At 49.6% G+C, this 15,257-nt stretch overlaps 1 protein-coding gene across 1 annotated transcript in view; it reads left to right on the forward strand.

The window, feature by feature from the left end:
- The window catches only part of ADAMTS17 (ADAM metallopeptidase with thrombospondin type 1 motif 17), a 363,306-nt gene that overhangs the window by 332,785 nt on the left and 15,264 nt on the right, over positions 1-15,257 (forward strand). Inside the window, exons 19-20 of the mRNA XM_055277066.2 lie at positions 4,685-4,889; positions 9,027-9,179. Of these exons, the coding sequence (XP_055133041.2) occupies positions 4,685-4,889; positions 9,027-9,179 (358 nt within the window). The remainder of the gene's footprint in view (positions 1-4,684; positions 4,890-9,026; positions 9,180-15,257) is intronic.

The following is a 15,257-nucleotide window of genomic DNA, read 5'->3' on the forward strand; positions in this document are numbered from 1 at the left end:
GGGGTCAACACAGTAGCGCCAGACAGGTCTCACCCTAAAGCCTGACGCCTTTATTCTCAAAGTCAACTGCACAAGGGCAGGACAAAGGAGATCTGGTGGGAGTCAGTTCATGAGAGACAAAAAGCAGCCCAGGATGGGGAGGTTCATGTATTTAATCCGGCTGCTTAAAAATATAGAAACAGTATCAAGTGGGACAACATTGATGAAGTCGGAGTCTCTATTTTAAAAAAGAAAAATCATCACATTCAAATTTGTTTTTCTTTTTTCTTTTTTTTTTCTTGGTTTTGGCTTTTTTTTTTTTTTTCCAGACTGAGTCTCACTCTGTCCCCCAGGCTGGCAGGCTGGAGTGCAGTGGTGCAATCTCGGCTCGCTGCAACCTCTGCCTCCCTGGTTCAAACAGTTCTCTCGCCTCAGCCTCCCAAGTAGCTGGAACCACAGGTGCACACCACCACGGTGGGCTATTTTTGTGTTTTAGTAGAGATGGGGTTTCACCATACTGGCCAGGCTGATCTTGAACTCCTGACCTCAGGTGACCCACCCACCTTGGCCTCCCAAAATGCTGGGATTATAGATGTGAGCCACTGCGCCCAGCCTGGACTTGATTCTATGGAGTACTTTTAGGTTCACATCAAAATTGAGAGGAAGGTACAGAGGTTTCTCATATACTGCCTGCTGCAGGCTCACATGGTCTCCCCCGCCAGAGTGCTACATTCGTTACAGCTGATGGACCTACCCTGACACATCACTACATCACGGTCACCCACATCTATGGTTTGTCTTAGACTTCATTCTCAGTGTTGTGCATTTTGTGGGTTTGGACAGATTTATGACATGTTTCCACCATTATAGCATCATACAAAGCAGTTTCACTGCCCTAAAAATTCTCTGTGCTCCAACCAGTTTCCTTGTTAAAAAAATAAAAGGAAAAGAGACCAGTTTATTTTGTGATTGTGAGCAAAGAAAGAAAGAACACGGCCAGCAATCTCCTATTCTGTGCCTCTTCTTCCCAGGCACAGACATTGTTTTCCTTCAGGAGGGATGTGGCTTATTCTGGATTCAGGGGTAATGGCCATGCCTGGGTCATGGCGTTCATCATTCTCGTCTTGGGAAGAGCTTTGGGTCCTCCGAAGGCCCAGAAGTCTCGTGAACCTGGTTGATGCTCAGTAAATGTCTGCCCCGCTGAATATTTTCCGTATCTCCTTCCAAGAGCATATTCTGGTGTTCTTCCTTCTATTTTCTTGACCACAGCCCCCAGCAGGCATAAGATCTATGTCCTGGGGCCAGTGTTTTTACGGTGATGACCCTAGAAACCAGTCTGTTCTGAAAGCTTTCACCATTTCCCAGGAGCAATGAGAGAAATAGGCATACGTTTTTATTCATTTTAAAGATGCCTCCTTTATTTGAGACTATGTCTCTTCTGTATTTTTAGTGTTAAGGTGTATTCCGGGGGAGCGGTATGGTTGGAGCCGGGCACAGTGGCTCACACCTGTAATCCCAGCACTTTGGGAGGCCGAGGCAGGTGGATCATCCGAGGTCAGGAGTTTGAGACCAGCCTGACCAACATGGTGAAACCCGTCTCTACTAAAAATACAAAAATTAGTCAGGCGTGGTGGCGCATGCCTGTAAACCCTGCTACTCAGGAGGCTAAGGCAGGAAAATCACTTGAACCTGGGAGGTGGAGGTTGCAATGAGCCGAGATCGTGCCATTGCGCTCCAGCCTGGGTGACAAGAGCGAAACTCCATCTCAAAAAAATAAAGAAGATGGTGGCTGTTTTTTTAGTATGTGTGTGCTTATTGTCCCTATTCATCACATTCATTCTTGCTGCTTCCAGGCCACATCTGGGCCATGTTGTCGTCTGTAAGTAAGAAAAGTAGTGACCGAGTAGAAAATGAACGGGAGGGATTGAACATCTGCCACACAAACTCTTTTGGCCAAAAGAAGAGAAAACTTAAAGGGGAACAAAAGAACTGTCTTCACATATTTAAGAAGGCCTCTGGGTTACTCCAAAGACCAGAACTAGTAGAAATGAACTAGGAGAAATGTGTAGAATTTAGCTCAATTCTTTTCGTGTTGAGTAGTGGCCGGGTGCTGAGATGGGAGACTCAGGGCCACCCTGCAGGAGTTCTCCATCTCCTACCAAGGAGACAGTGACAGCAATGATAGCTAAGAGTTACATTTACATGGGCTTCAGGAGTGCCAGACGCTGTGGTAAGCAGTTTATGGACAATGTGCCACTTGTCCTCACAACTGCAAGGGAGTCACTGTGGCTCCCATCCCTGCCATGCAAGCCACGGATCCAAGAAGGGCTGCACTGGAGTTAGGCCCCAGAAGCCTGAGGATAGAGTGATGATTCTGCCAAGAGTTTTGGGACTTAGCTTCAGAGGAGGTGCCCTGGGACAAGGAGGGACAATTTGGCATGGAGGGGAGGAGCCCAGGAAGCTCTGTCTTCTCAGCACCAGAGATGCCGGCGCCACCCCAGTTGGTTCAAACCAGCGCCGTCCTCACCGGGACTGCCGTGGGAGCCTCCTCTGTGTTCTCCCTGCCGCTGCTTCTGCCCACTATAAGCTGGTATCCACACCGAGCCGGTGGTCCTCTCAGAGCCGAAAGGAGCATGTCACTCCTCTCTCAAAACCCTCCAGGACTCGATCTTATTTGAACAAGAGCCACCAGGGCCAGCCAGGCCCTAGGTATCTCACCCTTCTGTCTCCCAAATCCCATCCTTTCCCCTCGCTGTCCCCTTCCTCACTCCACCTCCACCCCGCCAGCGTGCCCCTCCACCAGGGCCTTTGCACCCCTGTGACCTCTGCCTTGGAAGCCTTTTCCCATCTAGCCACGGGGCTCACTTCCTCCCAGGCTCTGCTCAGATGTCCGTTTCCCCGTGAGGCCTTCCCTGCATCCTGCTGTAAGATAACATTCACCCCCACCTACTCCCTGTTCTGCTCACGCTGCTTGACTTGTCTCTAAAGCACTTGTGACTGTGTGTTACGGTCTCTAATCTCATGCTATGGTGATATATGTGGTTCAGTGGGTATATATGGTCTGCCCCCCTGAGAACGTAAGCTTCAGAGGGCAGGGACTTTGTTTCACTCACTGCCTCCTCATCAGAACCTAGAAGGTGTCTGGCACATGGGAGGCCCTCAATAAATCTGCAGTGCCTGGATGGGCAAATGAGCCACTCAGCTGGGACTGGAAAGTGAGAGACAGCTGGCACCATCCGGTGCCCGTTCGAAGGATCCTGCCAGTGGGAAGAGCTGTAGACTTTGCTTAGCAGCGGGATGGCCCGGCATGGCATGATCAGACTTGGCTTGGGGCGGGATTCAGGACTGTTGTTGACTAATGAGGAGGAACTGAGTGGCTGTCAGACCTGGCAGTGCACAGATCAAGCTGCTTTGTCAGGTGGTGAACTCTGGGGAGCGAGGAGTTTATGAGGCAGGACAAGAAAGGGCAAAGCCAGTTGGCTCATCCAGAAACCAAGCAGGGGAGATCCCTCAGTGTTCCCAAAAGGGCACTGGAAGCCGTTTGTGTGTCATGAGGAAGCATGATTCCCAAGCTGCTCAGCTGCTTCCCAGCGCCCTGAGGCCAACAGAGACGCCTACTGCATCGGATCGTCAGGCTATCAGGAAGGGAGCTGAAGTTTTATTTTTTGTTCTTCGTTTTTATTTTTTGGGGGACAGAGTCTCACTCTGTCACCCAGGCTGGAGTGCAGTGGTGCGATCTTGGCTTACTGCGAACTCCACCTCCTGGGTTCAAGGGATTCTCCTGCCTCAGCCTCCTGAGTAGCTGGGACTACAGGCGTGTGCCACCACACCTGGATAATTTTTTGTATTTTTAGTAGAGACGGGGTTTCACCATGTTGGCCAGGCTGGTCTCGAACTCCTGACCTCAAGTGATCCACCCGCCTCAGCCTCCCAAAGTGTTTGGATTTACAGGCGTCAGCCACTGCCCAGCCTTAGCCAGAGTTTTAGAAGAACACTTTCAGACACCAACCTCAATAGCTTCTGTCTTCGCATGGCCCACGACGTGCCACTCTCAAGCACCACAGCCATCTCTGGAGGGCCCAGGCTCTGGAAAGCAGGGAAGGCCTAGTTCCGGTTAATCAAGCTGGGACTGGTGTGGGCTGGGGGGTTCTTTGTCAATGGCTGTATCAATCCCCTATTGCCGCAGCAACAAGCAACTGCAACATCTCGGTCACTGACAGTAGCGCAGGCGGTAGTGGTGCGGGCTGTCTGTAGGGGCATTCCCTGTACTGGGACTGTTCTCTCAGCAGAGGGTAAGAAGCAAAGAGAATCAGAGCCAAACCGCATAACCACGTTCAGAGCTTCTGCCGGGACGCAGCCAGCATCCTGTTCACTCACACCCTGTCGAAAGAAGCAGGTCCTATGACAACAAGCAGATACGTAATTCCCTACAGGGAGGCCGTGACCAGATAATTCCGTCTGCCGTAGGGGTGTTGGTTGCAGAAAGATGTCTGTGCTGAGGAGACCATCCAACCAGAGCACCACTCAAGTCACTCCCTCTGTGCCGATACTCTGAATTATGTCCAGGGTTGGCTGAAAAGCTTCCTGAGTCTGCCTCCCTCTCTCCCACCACAGGGCAGCAATTCCAGGATCCGGCTGGAAAGCCCTCCGGAGAGGCTGGCCTCTCACCCGCGTCGTTCTCTCTCTCTTTCCTCCCGTCTGGCAGGTGGGTGGCAGGCCCGTGGAGCCCCTGCTCGGCGACCTGTGAGAAAGGCTTCCAGCACCGGGAGGTGACCTGCGTGTACCAGCTGCAGAATGGCACACATGTCGCTACGCGGCCCCTCTACTGCCCGGGCCCCCGGCCAGCCGCAGTGCAGAGCTGTGAAGGCCAGGACTGCCTGTCCATCTGGGAGGCGTCTGAGTGGTCACAGGTGGGTGCCTGGGCTGGCCACCAGGACTCAGCCACAGGGACTCCAACACGGTGCCATGGTATTGGTGACATTCTGGTGCCTCCCAGCCCTCACTCGCTCCCAGGTCAGCTTGAAGTTGGTTATAGCTCATGTGTCCTTAATTTCCATCTCAGATAACAGCGTGGCTGCGAAAACGTAGACACCATGTCTCTGATGATGTACGTGTTGACACCACAGTGAAGGACTGTTTGATCCCATTTCCTATGAAAATTCTCACATCAAGATAGGATAGACAGAGACTGACCGACTTTTTAATTCTCCTTTGGGTGTATTTAACTGTGGTGTGCTCAGGCTGGGAAGGTGGCTTCAAAGGTTTGCCTTTAATCCCCCAGCAGTCTTTGTAGATTACAAGAGTCAGATGCCAGGAGGGACAGCTTTTAGTGTGCAAATTGGAGTTACAAATCTCATGCCATAAAATGTTTTGGAAAGAAGTGGATTAAGCCTTAAGTCTTAACTTTGAAGGTTGGTCCTGGGAGTACAATTTTATCTTTGGTGATGTCATCCTTCAGGGCTTTGCATTGACTTTGCGTTAATGGTTTTGACCGTTTGGCTATAAAACTACAAAAAAAAAAAAAAATAGCTGAATAAAGGGCAGGCTTCCCTCGGGTCTTCCACCAGCGTAGTCTAGAAAACTCAGAGAGGCTCATCCAAGACACTCTTCAGTGTGGAAAATATTTTTAAAGTTCCTTCTATTGCCAAACAGTTGGAATTATTTTGAATAAAAAAGCATTCAGCCCATTTTTAATGAAGGAAAAGTCTGCCATTGGCTGCTGTAAAACAAAGGTTAATTTTCAAACAGATCTCGGCATGTATTTATTTATAGATCAGAATTTTTAATCCTACATTTTATGATATTTAGGAAAAGAGAGTTTGAGAGTTTGTTGTTTGATTTTATATATATATATATATATATATATATATATATATATATATATATATATATGCTTATGTTTGTCAGTTTAACATTAGGGGGATTTTTTTCGGCCCCTTACTGGAAGGGTTGAGGCAGGTATTCAGTCCCCTCCCCTTTCCAGTACTGGTGAGCCTTTGGGTTTTAATTGCCTGGCTCTTGATCTAAATAAGACTTGTGCTTTGATCGGATCAAAACCATAAATTTTCCACTCAGTGGTGAAACCCTGTGTCTACTAAATACAAAAAGTTAGCCGGGCATGGTGGCGCACGCCTGTAATCCCAGCTACTTGGGAGGTTGAGGCAGGAGAATTGCTTGAACCTGGGAGGCAGAGGTTGCAGTGAGCCGAGATTGCACCATTGCACTCCAGCCTGAACAACAAGAATGAAACTCTGTCTCAAAAAAAAAAAAAAAAATCCACTCAGACTCTTTTTACGGGGGAAAAAAATGCCTCCCCACGAAGTCTGACATCATCAATTATCATTACAGCACCGAAGATCTCTACATTTGGAAAATGTGAGACAATGGGAGCAAGATTTAAAGAAATTTCTCTGTGTCTGTATCTATGTGCACACCTAATCCTAATCCCGAACGAGCACCACCCCCAGTCAGCCTAACTCTGGCTTAGCCCAGGCTTGAGCAAAATGCTTCCTTCTGAACGTTGAACTTGGAATCAAATCATTCCCCATGGGAAGCTCACGAAGCTGGTACTTCTGCCGCTTCCCACGTGCTGAAGTCCCAAAGCGAGACTGTCTTCCGCTGGAAGCAGATGGGTTTCAGTTGCTCAAGGGAGAGTTTTTATTGATGTGGTCGCTTTTATCCAACCAGCTGTGTTGATTGCTCTCACTACCTATTCCCCAGCTTCTTCCCGACTTTATTAGAAGAAGGATCAAATATCCAGAGGGAAGGAAAAGGTAGTGCGTTTCTCCTGTCCTCAGCTTGCAGGCCCCGCCCCGATGGGAAGCGAAGAGAGAGACTGAAGGGCACCCGCCTAGGCCCCTTTGGAGCTGGAGCCGACCTCAGCCGCCTGCAGCATCGCTCAGACAAAGGCTTCAAGAGAATGGGTTGCTGGTCAGAGTTTGGTTAAGGGTCAGGGTTTGGTTAAGAAATAGGCTGGACTTTCAGAGCTTGAAATTCAAGGGGAGGAGGTGAGCAATGCAAAGTAGACACCAGGCAAGAGTGAACTTAGGCAGAAATGGTGCACAGGCTCCTGGTTGCACAGGACCAAGTTGTGTGGACGCTGGTGCCAGGGGTAGCCCACAAGTCAGACAGTGAGGACAGAGTTGCTGAAATGGTCAGGAAACCTTGCCACGCAGAGAAGCAAGGGGTGGCCCTGCGGTGCAGTGCCCCGGGCCTCCTGCCCCTGCTCCTGCATGCAGAGCCCACCGTGGACTGACCCCTGGCATCCGGGGACCCTTTAAACCAGCTCTGCACTCTGCACACAGCTACTCTCCCCACCCCTGCAGGGGACATTGCAGCCAGTTCTGAAGCATGTGTATTTCAAACCAGCCTGAATTAGCCTTGAAAGAAAACCCCATGGGATCTTTAGAAAAAGAGCTGAATTGAATTCATAAGAGAGAGAGGCGAGGCGCAGTGGCTCACGCCTGTAATCCCAGCACTTTGGGAGGCCGAGTCGGGTGGATCACGAGGTCAGGAGATTGAGACCATCCTGGCCAACATGGTGAAACCCCATCTCTACTAAAAATACAAAAATTAGCCAGGCATGGTGGCGGGCGCCTGTAGTCCCAGCTACTCAGGAGGCTGAGGCAGGAGAATCGCTTGAACCTGGGAGGTAGAGGTTGCAGTGAGCCGATATTGCACCACTGTACTCCAGCCTGGGCGACAGAGCAAGACTCTGTCTCAAAATAAAAAATAAAGCTAGATCATATTTTGGGATAAATGTTAATAACAAATATCAGAAATAACATTTGTCCTTTATGTACCTTTTTTCTAGTGGACGCAGTGGGATTTTTTTTTTTTTTTTTTTTAGTGATGGGGTGTCTATGTTGCCCAGGCTGGTGTTGAACTCCTGGCCTCAAGTGATCCTCCCACCTCAGCCTCCCAAAGTGCTGGGATTATGGGTGTGAACTACTGCATTTGGCCTAGAACTTTTTAAAGTTGAGTTTGTTATAACTCAAGAAAGTCACTGCTGTCGCCTGCCATATCTTTGGTAGACTGAGCAAGTATGAAACCGCCTTAGCAGAATCCAGCCTTCTGCACACCATCTTTCCAAGTTATATGTTTACGCCTGTGTCAGGGCCAGGGCTCCCAGGGCCAACTTGTTTGTGAGTTTTGTCCCCCCGAGGCTGTGGGTCAGCTCGGCCTGGTCTTCCTTCTGCTTTGCTTTTGGAGATGGTAAGTGCTCTTGCCAGCCTGGGCACCGTCCCTCCCCAAGTTCTGTGTTGGGCGTGTCAGGAGCAGGCTCCAAACGCGCCCCAGAGCGCCTGTCCGCTGTGTTGACACCCTGTCATGCCCTCTGTCTCTTCACTCCTTCTTGCTGCTGGGAATCCTGAACTCTTGAGAGCAGGTACATCATTCATCACCCCCAGGCCCTGCCCAGGCCCCATCCCCACTGCCCCTTGCCAGGTCTCCTGCAAGTAAGTAAACTACCATGGGGGACATGCCTCTGTCAGCATTCTTGGTGTCTGCATTAAAACATTCACTGGAGCCCTCTGCAAGGCTTCTTCTGCCCCCTCCTCCTCCTCCGGCTGGATCGAGGACTTTGTCCCAGGCTGGTCCAAGCAGGGCACGAGCACCCGGAGGCCAGCCGGGAAGATCTGGGGCCTAGGACTCAGCTTCAGGGCCTCACCTTGCTCCGGCCCCTGTTCCCTGCCCCACTCATGGCTCCATCACACACCTGCCCTTTGAGCTCATGTATTGCCTTGAGCTTTTGGACCCGACAAGTGGCCACTGAATTCCACTCCCCTCATGTGGCCTTATGAGTACCCCAGGTTCTTCCCACTCCTGATTCCTGGGTCCGTTCCCCAACACTGGCCACTCGGCTGGGTCCCCAGCTGGGACCATGTGCATAAGACCCTGCAGACCATGAGCTTTTTGAGGACAGAAGTGTGAGTTTTCATCTTTGCATCATCCCCACACCGCACCTGGCACGTTGGAGAGAGTTAATAGCTGTTGATGGACTTGAATCGAATTGGAACTGGATTAAATATTTGAATGGTGTCTTGCAGTGTTCTGCCAGCTGTGGTAAAGGGGTGCGGAAACGGACTGTGGCGTGCACCAACTCACAAGGCAAATGTGATGCATCCACGAGGCCGAGAGCCGAGGAGGCCTGCGAGGACTACTCAGGCTGCTACGAGTGGAAAACCGGGGACTGGTCTACGGTGAGAGCAGCCTGCTGGCATTTCTCTCCGTGCCGCAGTGCAGGGGACTTGAGGGTCGGGAAGTCAGCTCTTGTGATAGGTCCCAATTCTACGTGGCAGTCCCAGCGTAACTAGGCAAATTCACTTTCCTTCCACTCGCTGCGACTACCCAAGACCCCGTGTGCTTCCTCCCCTGCTTCTCCCACAGGCTGCACCAGCACTGCCCCTTGGGGCTCACTGGGAGAACCCCACTGCTTCACGTGCACGCAGAAGGAACCGAAACGCAGCCCAAGGCAGGACGCAGGTGCCCTGGATGCCAGGCTTGCCATGCTGTGTGGTGTGCTGGCAGGCCCCAGCCTCCTGCCATGGGGACAGTTGGGGAAAACATCACTTCCATTCACTCCCAGGACCCCTGGGCAAGGGCCTGGAGATGCAGGGACAGACAGGGCAGGGGGCCTTGGGTTGGTAGCAGGGAGGGGTGTCACAGAACTGCGGGGTCAGCGCTCTCGAGAGCAAGGGTGAATAAAGGGCCACTGAATGTTTCTCCAGGTAAGAAAATGCTTTGTTGTTTAACTCCTCTTTTATTCATTCATCTGATATATTTGAATGATTCCTGTTTTCTGGGGACCAAGGTGAGCACCACTGCCACCTGTAAGAACCTTCTAGTGGGTTTTCTAGAGTCTTCTCACAAAGTCTGTACCACTCCTGTAAGCACAGACCGTGTTTGTCTTTCTGTATGGTCTTAGCAACTGAAAAACTCCTGCTTGCTTCTCCTGATAGCTCTTCCCTCACAGATTGCAAACTGCCAACCTAGAGCCATTGGTTTCTGCTCAGCCTGCACAATATCTGAAACATGTTGGAATTAGTGGCTAGCATTTTTTCCTAACATTTTAATGCATATTCTAATCACATGATTGACCGTCAATATGTTCCTTATGTGAAAGAAAGTTTACTTGAGCTGAATGTTCATTATCTTTAGTCAGTTTTTTTTATTATTATTATACTTTAAGTTCTGAGGTACATGTGCAGAATGTGCAGGTTTGTTACACGGGTATACATGTGTCATGGTGGTTTGCTGCACCCATCAACCCGTCATCTAGATTTTAAGCCCCAGATGCATTAGGTATTTGTCCTGATGTACTGCTTCCCCTAGTCCCCCACCGCATGACAGTCCCTGGTGTGTGATGTTCCCCTCCCTGTGTCCGTGTGTTCTCATTGTTCAACTTCCACTTATGAGTGAGAACATGCAGTGTTTGATTTTCTGTTCCTGTGTTAGTTTGCTGAGAGTGATGGTTTCCAGCTTCATCCATGTCCCTGCAAAGGACATGAACTCATCCTTTTTTGTGGCTGCATAGTATTCCATGGTGTATATGTGCCACATTTTCTTTATCCAGTCTATCACTGATGGGCATTTGGGTGGGTTCCAGGTCTTTGCTATTGTGAACAGTGCCGCAGTAAACATATGTGTGCATGTGTCTTTATAGTAGAATTATTTATAATCCTTTGGGTATATACCCATTAAAGGGATGGCTGGGTCAAATGGTATTTCTGGTTCTAGGTCCTTAAGAAATCACCACACTGTCTTCCACAATGGTTGAACTAATTTACATTCCCCATGAACAGTGTAAAAGTGTTCCTATTTCTCCACATCCTCTCCAGCATCTGTTGTTTCCTGACTTTTTAATGATGGCCATTCTAACTGGCGTGAGATGGTATCTCATTGTGGTTTTGATTTGCATTTCTCTCATGACCAGTGATGATGGGCTTTTTTTCATATGTTTATTGGCTGCATAAATGTCTTCTTTTGAGAAGTGTCTGTTCATATCCTTCACCCACTTTTTGATGGGGTTGTTTGGTTTTTTCTTGTAAATTTGTTTAAGTTCTTTGTAGATTCTGGATATTAGCCTTTTGTCAGAAGGATAGATTGCAAAATTTTTTCCCATTCTGTAGGTTGCCTGTTCACTCTGATGGTAGTTTCTTTTGCTGTGCAGAAGCTCTTTAGTTTAATTAGATCCCATTTGTCAATTTTGGTTTTTGTTGCCATTGCTTTTGGTGTTTTAGTCACGAAGTCTTTGCCCATGCCTGTGTCCTGAGTGGTATTGCCTAGGTTTTCTTCTAGGGTTTTTATGGTTTTAGGTCTTAGGTTTAAGTCTTTAATCCATCTTGAGTTAATCTTTGTACAAGGTGTAAGGAAGGGGTCCAGTTTCAGTTTTCTGCATATGGCTAGCCAGTTTTCCCAACAGCATGTATTAAATAGGGAATCCTTTCCCCATTGCTTGATTTGTCAGGTTTGTCAAAGATCAGATGGTTGTAGATGTGTGGCGTTATTTCTGAAATTTTGTCTGAAAATTTAGGTTTTGGCTTCACTGTGAAAATGCGGCAACGTGGCTTAGGCAGGCAATTTTGCTTCTGCCTCTGCTTTATGGAAGGAAAAATGGGTTTGCCACTGGAAGGCAAAATTTACCAGAATCTGATCCCTGCAGAAATGCTACCACCTTCCCATCAGCCCAAGTCAGAACACAAAGTTCCCCAAACCCTTTGAGTAAAAAAAAAAAAAAGCCAAATTTCCCAATTCCCAGTTTGCCTGGTAGTGCTAAGGTACACGATTATTCTGGATTAACAGTGAATTTGAGAAGGACCTAAAACACCTCTCTCCTGTTTACTCCCTGATCAAAACAGCTGACCAAGGCAGTAGAATGGAGGCTGCCAGTCCAGTTTCCCCAAAACCAAACAGGGATGTCGCACAGTTACTTGGCTGTTAATAAAGCTTAGTATGGAGCTGCCAGGATGTCTCTTACACTGGCAGAGAAACTTAACTTCAAAGCTCTCACAAAAGATACGTGTGCTTTGGCTGGGCATGGTGGCTCACACCTGTAGTCCCAGCACTTTGGGAGGCCAAGGCAGGAGGATTGCTTGAGCCAAAAGTTCGAGACCAGCCTGGGAAACATAGAGAGACCCTGTCTCTACAAAAAAAAAAAAAAATCAAAAAAATAGCGGGCGTGGTGGCACGTGACCATAGTCTTAGCTACTTAGGAGGCTGAGGCGGGAGGATCACTTGAGCCAGGGAAGTCAAGGCTACAGTAAGCCACTATTGCACCACTGCACTCCAGCTCAGTCAAGAGAGCGAAACCCCATCTGAAAAGAAAGAAAGAAAGAAAGACGCACTTCGAACCATGAGAACTTGAACTCACACAATAGGGACATTAAGGGGCTGATTTACAGCTCTGACTCTCTACTTATGTGCCTTAACCTCTCTGACCCTTGGTCTCTTTATCTCTGAAATGGGAATCATAAACACTGACCCTGCCTGTTTCTCAGAGATGCTTAGAGGTTTCAAGATGCTAATATATATGTCTAAGTACTTTGACAACTAAATCCATTTCATTTCGTTGCCCAAAATCCACCACCCAGTGTTCACACGGTTCTGGGGCACAGTCCCCAGGGTTATAACCCATTCTGATCTGACCTAACCTTGTCTTATCAGTAGGGCTTCCAGCCTTTCATAGACAACACTGAGAAATTCTCTATCCAAGCACATCCAGACCTAGCTTGAAAAAGGTCACTGATCCTAGCCCAGAGACTGTAGGTGAGCTGTCAACAGACTAGGTTCTGATCCATAAGTAATGCATTGGCAAATGTTCGGGATCATCTAAAGAACTGATGATTACCTCATGCCTACATGGTTACAGAGAGTCCAGAAGATGTAGAAGGGGAAGCTGCCTAGCACAGTAACGGGCAGAATAACATTGGGCGCTAAGTGTTCAGATGTGAACTGGAATAAAGCTGTCATTGTCATCAGGGAATTGGAAGGGTCCTAGTGGTCACACCCTAAATGCAGCCTGTACTATTGTTGGCACCTGTGCCCACAGGGGTCCGGGGCAGGAGTGCAGGCAGGAAGTGGTCAGTTCTAGGCCTGGGCCACACCTGCCCATCTGGCGTTGGGGCACCTAGCACTGCTTTCCTTTTTGTGGGGTACCCCTGTGCCTCATGTCACTGGTCCCCTCTACCCAAGGTTGTCACCCCTGCTGCACAGAAGAGGGAACAGAGGCTCAGAGCAGTTCCCTGACTCACCCACACCCCCCAGCAGAGTCCAAGCTCCTGGACCCAGTTCAGTGCTCAGGCCGTTTGGTGGAAACCAAGCCAGAAGGGATTGAGTAGGCACCATGATGGTGCCTTTGAGCTGAGGGGCATCCTGTAGATGGTCCTTGGGCTCCAGGGCCTGGCTGTCCTCAGCACGACCATTCCTGTTCTGAGGACTAGCTGGACACTTTTGCTTTCATACGTACCTTGACCTTCCTGGTACAAGGAGCTGCAAAACAACCAAAGGATGAATGGGAATAACATGTGAGACACTCAGCAGCCCTGCCCAAGACCTGGTGCTCATGCATCACGTGGCTCACTCAGCCCATGAGCCTTCCCTCCTCTGCTGTTTGGGGTCCCTCCCTGGCCAAGGACACTGTGCAAGTTTCCCCAGACAGGGCCTTCAGCCTTCCGGGAATGCCTGTCAGGTAAGACGGAGCCTTCTGCCTGGCCGTTCTCTCTTCACCAGCTATGCTGTGAATAACACTTCCAGACTTTCAGAAGAGTGAGGTGTTGGAGTCACTGTGTCCACTTTTGCCACAGCCCATTTGACAAGCCGTCCCCACAGTAAGAATAAAAGGGATTTGTGGGATGTGAGGGCCTCTGTGACATCTTGGTTGCTGTATGAATCTGCTTTGCATTGCTGTAAAGGAATGCCTGAGACTGGATCATTGATAAAGAAGTTTATTTGGCTCATGGTTCTGCAGACTGTATAGGAAGCACCGTGCCGGCATCTGCTTCTGGGGAGGCCTCAGGAGGCTTTTACTTGTAGTAGAAGGTGGAGCTGGCATGTCACATGGTGAAAGACGGAGTGAGAGAGAGAGAGGGCAGAGGCCCCAGACTTTTTTAAACAACCAGCTCTCGGTGAACTAACAGAGCAAGAACCCACTCGTGACCATGGGCAGGGCATCAAGCCATTCCTGAGGGACCCATGCCCATGACCCAAACACCTCCCACCAGTGTTTGCTGTCCAAAACTGGGGGACACATTTCAGCATGAGATTTGGAGGGGACAGACACCCAAATGGTATCAGCCACTGTCTGGAGCTGGCATCAGATGGCATCCCATTGTGTGCACCGAGCTGTTATGGAGAGGGCTTAGCAAGGGCCCCCAGCCAGAGCCTGAGCCTGAGGCTGAGCTGGGGGAAGGTTGGTTTTACCAAGCAGAGAGGGCCTGCAGGGACATTAAACTGGAGTTGGCACTGTGTGTGTGTATGGTGTACCAGGAGCATGCTGGTGGGGGCTGCAGAGCCATGAACCAAGAGACCCCGACCCCAACTGTTGACCTCACCAGCCTCCCTCCTGCTGCCATCACCCGGGAGAGTTGGGGGCTGGGCACCTCCCCCCACCACCTGCCCCTTACTGCCCTCTCCCCAGGTAGAGAAACTTGCCTGTTTTTCCCTCTCTGCCTTCTCTGGAGAAGTGGGAAGAATACATTTCCCTGGGGTAGTGGTGGGGACCCTATGTCCTCACTCCCTGGAGACCAGAGACCTCTCTAATTAGATTCCACGGGGTGAGGCTTCCCCAGCGTTTTTGTCTGATTCAGACTGGGTTTGGCGTATGGTTTATGTGTCATCTTTGCTGTCCAGCTTGCAGATGGCACCATGGTTGCACCCATGGGTTCCACTGCATTTTTAAACCAGTCACCCAGGGCTTCTTTCCTGTAACCAGCCACCAAACCTCATCATGTGCTGGCATTTGAAGGCAGCAGACAAAGTGCCCAAAAGGAAAGCAGAGAGAAGGCTGAACACTATCCGTGTACCACTGTAGCTGTGGAAGGTTGTTAATGTAACCAGTTGTCCAGTTTCTAGGTCTTGGGAGGCAAACACCGCAGCACCAGCGTGCTGTGCTAAGCAGGTGTTCCGCTCACTATGTCGCAATAGAGGGAGCTCAAAAGGGGAATCTTCCAGCAGATGGAAGCTTTGATATCCCCATCCAAGCAGTCTCCTCTCACTTCACCCCAAGGTGCTGTTGAGAAAGATGAGACTGTTTCCAGGGAGGTGAGGAATGGGCCAGTCCA

This window comes from Symphalangus syndactylus, chromosome 5 (genome assembly GCF_028878055.3).
Source record: "Symphalangus syndactylus isolate Jambi chromosome 5, NHGRI_mSymSyn1-v2.1_pri, whole genome shotgun sequence".
Classification (NCBI taxonomy): Eukaryota; Metazoa; Chordata; class Mammalia; order Primates; family Hylobatidae; genus Symphalangus; species Symphalangus syndactylus.